At 33.2% G+C, this 4,992-nt stretch overlaps 1 protein-coding gene across 1 annotated transcript; it reads left to right on the plus strand.

Annotated features, from left to right (window-relative positions):
• The first annotated feature begins 2,037 nt into the window (after positions 1-2,037).
• LOC111637450 (protein toll-like) lies at positions 2,038-4,465 on the plus strand. The gene has a single exon (XM_023382940.1). The coding sequence runs from the start codon at positions 2,109-2,111 to the stop codon at positions 4,452-4,454; it is 2,346 nt and encodes a 781-aa protein (XP_023238708.1). The 5' UTR covers positions 2,038-2,108; the 3' UTR covers positions 4,455-4,465.
• Positions 4,466-4,992: the final 527 nt, after the last annotated feature.

Consider the following 4,992-nt stretch of genomic DNA (forward strand, 5'->3'; position numbering starts at 1 on the left):
TGGATTAATCGATTCAAGTTTATTGTCATTTAAATCAAGTTTTGTCAAATTGTGAAGATTATAAAATAGATCTGGTAAAACTTTTAACTTACCATCCTTGATGTATAATTCGGAAAGATTAATTAACTCTCGGAAAGGTTTGTTCGGAAATAAAGTGAAATTATACCCGTCAATTTTCAATGAAGTCAGCGATGGAACGTTGCGAAATGTTACATTTAGAAGTTCCGACGTCTTCACGTGATAAAACGAGTCTTTGCAATGACGACAAATTCTGAAAAACATCTTCGGGAAGATTTTCTAACCGGTTTCCCCACAACGATAACTCTCGAAGTTCAGAAAGTCCGTGAAATATTTCTGTAGGAAGTGTCGATATTTTATTGTTCGAACAAGAAAACTCCGTGTTTTCCTTTATCAAACTTCAACATCCTTTTTTTCGTTGGTAAAATTTATTAATTTTAGATGCAAACTTTCGCAATTTATTTAAGTTTCTTACTCGAAGATTAATTTATTTTCATTTTTCAAATTTTCATAAATTAATTGACACGCCTTAGAGAAAAAATAATATTTTAATTTACAATATGAATTTATTTAAACGAACAACACACTTGTAACAAATGTGCAAAACAAACTTTTTATTAAAATNATAAAACATCTCTTCTGCATCCGCGTTACACAAGTTCGACTTAGAGTAAAATTTAGCATACAGAATCGCTTCGTTCCGAAAAAGTTTCCGTTTACGCGGATTTCCGCTTTATACTTTCGTTTTACTTCGACTTTCAAGTCTGTTGCCCTTTCTTTTGTTCTTCACGCTTTTTCCCAATGAAATCGTGCTTTTTCTTTTCGCCATCTTGCACAAGGGATGAATAATAAAGTACTAATTCATGCACGAAATCTGTAGTGTTGATTGCACTTTGTCCACATTTCGTGTAGTAAATAAGGAAACGAGACTTACACTAGAAAACAGAATTCTTGCCACTAGAGAGCGTGTTATAAGCCTAAGCAATGGCTGAACACTATTGTATTAATTCGACAATTTACGAGATTATTGGCCTACTAAAACTTTTTATATTCGGAGTGAACGTAAACTGGTTTGCATTCTTCCTCGTAAACATTTACTTATAAACATTTCGACTTTAAATAATTAAAAACAAAATTGCCTTTTCTTAACTGGAGTGTTACGTCACAAATGCGGATGTAACCCGTACCGAGTGACGTTCCTTCCGCTTCCACTATACTCGTTCGAATGTCGGGTCGTAACTTACGGCGATTGATGTAATTTCATACGTTGTTTCGATGATGACATATGTTATTGTTACCGATTGAAATTTTCTCGTTGTCTAACAATGTTTGCGATGACGTTTGTGATGACGTACAATACACATACCAAAAAACAGTTCTACGTAATAAAGACATTCACTACTTACAGAAGGATCAGTCGTAAGATGACGAATTATTTATTTATTTGTTTAACAATTAAATGCAAACGATAAAAAAAGTAATTACCTATAAAAACTAAACATTTAAGTCTGTAAATGACCACATTTACTACAATTATTTCCTCGTCTTTTAAACTTCTTTCGTCTTCGGTTTTGTTTTAAAGTTTATTTTTCCGTGTTTTCCTTTATCAAACTTCAACATCCTTTTTTTCGTTGGTAAAATTTATTAATTTTAGATGCAAACTTTCGCAATTTATTTAAGTTTCTTACTCGAAGATTAATTTATTTTCATTTTTCAAATTTTCATAAATTAATTGACACGCCTTAGAGAAAAAATAATATTTTAATTTACAATATGAATTTATTTAAACGAACAACACACTTGTAACAAATGTGCAAAACAAATTTTTTATTAAAATAATATATTTATTTAACGTTAATCCGATATTGTTTCTATTACTACAACGGAAATAAACGAGGAGATTAAAAACTGTATACGTAATATTTCTGGCGGAAATGACGATTAGATGTCGCAGACGTCAGAATTTCAGTCTGTCAGAGGAAAGTAGTAACAGTACTAAATATGTAAATACGGTTTGACGATTATGTATTGTTCGTCGACTGTTTTTGACGCTATTCGTGTCGAATGAATTAGAATCTTCGTCGGACGAGATGAGGTTTGTTATCGTTTTGCAATTTTTATTTTTAGTGGTAAATTCTTGTCAAGACTTTTGGAAAAGTTGGGTAAACGTTTCTTGTACGTCATCGGCAGATATCTGCTACGAATCAAAGAACTTTTCCTCCGTTGAAATATTTAATCAAACCTTGACCATCGAGTGCGGCAAGAAAACGATTGACTCTCGTTTGATGCGCTGTTTGGACGTTAAAAATGTACAAGAGATATTATTTAAAGATTGTTTTTTGTCCGGAGTTGACTTTGGAATATTTACGTTTGGACTTCGAATCGAACACGTCAAGATATTTCACTCAACAAATGTGTATGAAAGAATGTTCGAGAGCGCCTCGTTTAATAACATGTCCTCTCTGCGATCTGTCGAAATACGAGGCGTGAAGACGTCGCAACTTCTAAATTTAACATTTCACAATGTTCCATCGCTGACTTCATTGAGAATTGACTTCTATAACTTCTCTTTATTTCCCAACAAACCTTTCCGAGAGTTAATTAATCTTTCCAAATTATACATCACTTATGGTAACTTACGAGTTTTACGCAAAGATCTATTTTATAATCTTCACAATTTGACAAAACTCGACTTAACTTACAATAAAATTAAATCGATTCATCCACTCGTCTTTAGAAATCTCACCCGATTGGAATATTTGGATTTAGAATGGAATTGGATAAAGGATTTACCCGGTGACATGTTAAAAAGTCTTTATAATTTAAAGACATTTGATATTAGTTGGAACAGAGAACTACCACAAATTCCTCCCGGATTCTTTAAGAAACTGCGCAACTTGACTGAACTTTCTGCATATGCATGTTCTATTTCTTCACTCCAAGAAGATGAGTTTTCTGACTTAATTAATTTGAAAACCGTCGAATTAGGCTTCAACCGAATTGAACATCTGCCAAATCTGAGAAATAACAAACTGCTGACACGATTTTCCTGTTGGCGAAATAAAATATCGACGCTTCCAACAGGAATTTTTCATGGACTTTCTAAGCTGCGAGAGTTAAACTTGCGGGGAAACAGGCTGCAAAATCTCCCCGAAGATGTTTTTCAGAATTTGTCGTCATTGCAAAGACTCGAGTTATCACACAATCGCCTGATATTTTTACACGAAAACATCTTCCTCCCATTGACTAATTTAACGTATCTCGATCTGTCTAATAACAGTTTAACTACAATTATTGGTAAGAGTCCTTTTGGCAGCAGCGAACATCTGCGTACTGTTCTTTTGAAGAATGCGGGTTTGACACAATGGCCGGTGATAAATTGGACAGACTACGACTTGAATGAAGTCGATTTTTCAAATAATCATTTTGAAATCGTGAAATTGCCAATTTACACACGAAATCCTACGCAAATAGATTTATCTAATTGTAAAATCAGAACAATTTACATCGATGACAAGAAATATGGATTTCAAATGCCGACTTATGATTTAAGTAATAATGAAATTACTTGCGACTACGAACTGCAGCAATTCGTTTCTGTCTTTAAGTCAAATAGAAAAGTAGCGAGGAAAATGTTTCCAAATATAGAGAAGACGAAATGTTACGGAGAAGAAAGAAATTTGCTGGATAATACATCGCTCGTAGTCATAGGAAATTATTGTCCGATGAATTGCGAATGTTCTGCAGAACAAAATCACGTGATGATCAATTGTTCCGGAAAGGGAATCGACGGAATTCCCGAAGTTCTCGTCCCCAATGCGACGTTTGTCGATTTGAGTAATAATTACATAAAGGAGTTGTCAAATTTCGATTCTGTGACGTGGAAAAACGTCACCCATATGTATCTGAGTAATAATTCATTAAGTAATATCCCGGATTATGTTATTTTGCCAAACCTGAAATTCCTGTGGTTGGACAGAAACCGATTAACCGAATTGCCTTCCGGTTTAATAAACCTGATCGACGTTTCGCCGGAATTTCAGATTTACTTATCCAGAAACAATTGGACTTGTGATTGTCATTCTTTTATTACTAAGGACTGGTTGCTTAGGAACAGGCAGAAGATTGCCGATTTCTCCGATGTTTGCTGCGTGAGAAATTCGTCTTCTGTGTCTTTCGCCGAAATTGTTACTAATGATCGATGCACACAAATTTTAAAACATAATTTGGCGTCGTTGGTAAATGTTTCGTGTACAAAATGCCGGTCTTGCGACGAAGTTAGTTCTCTTTCAGGATGGAAAATCTCAGTGGGTGTTCTTACTTCGCTAATGTTATTAGGTGTAATTATTGTTGTTTCCGTTGTTTATTGTCGCAGAAAAAAAAATATCGAAAAGGTGCCTAATGAAGAAGTGATTTATTACAATGTTTACACTTGACAAATTCTGTAATTATGACAATTCAAATATATGTATTTTCATCAATTTAATCAGTACTTGCCAATAAATTGTTGTTATTTTGCATTTGTGTCTATAGAAATTAATTTTGTTTATTTGAAGTACACTGTAATAAATGTTATTTTCATATCCTTTTGTGGTGAATTCTGGTTAAGTGTTTTATTATATAATGTGTAATAATTAGATAATAGAGCTGTAAATCAGTCACAAAGTCAATACTGATATTCGACAATTAAACAATACAGTACAGTAGAACGTCATTTATCCGAAGGTCGGTTATCCGAAGGAATTCCAGTCGACAAATTTAAATTTTCGCCAAAGATTACAGTGCCACAGCACTGTAATCTTTGGCTATGTCTTCGGCTACTCGAATATTTTACGTTTTTGATACTAAATTAACTTTTGAAGTATAATTTTTTATTGTTTTTATATTTTTCAATATATTTATTTTCTTTGTACAAAATAAAAAAATAATTTTTAACGATACAATAGTCTTCGTTAGGCTTAACATCGACGAAAA

The sequence above is a fragment of the Centruroides sculpturatus genome, unplaced genomic scaffold (genome assembly GCF_000671375.1).
Source record: "Centruroides sculpturatus isolate CEXI.00-Female unplaced genomic scaffold, Cexi_2.0 scaffold1099, whole genome shotgun sequence".
NCBI lineage: Eukaryota > Metazoa > Arthropoda > Arachnida > Scorpiones > Buthidae > Centruroides > Centruroides sculpturatus.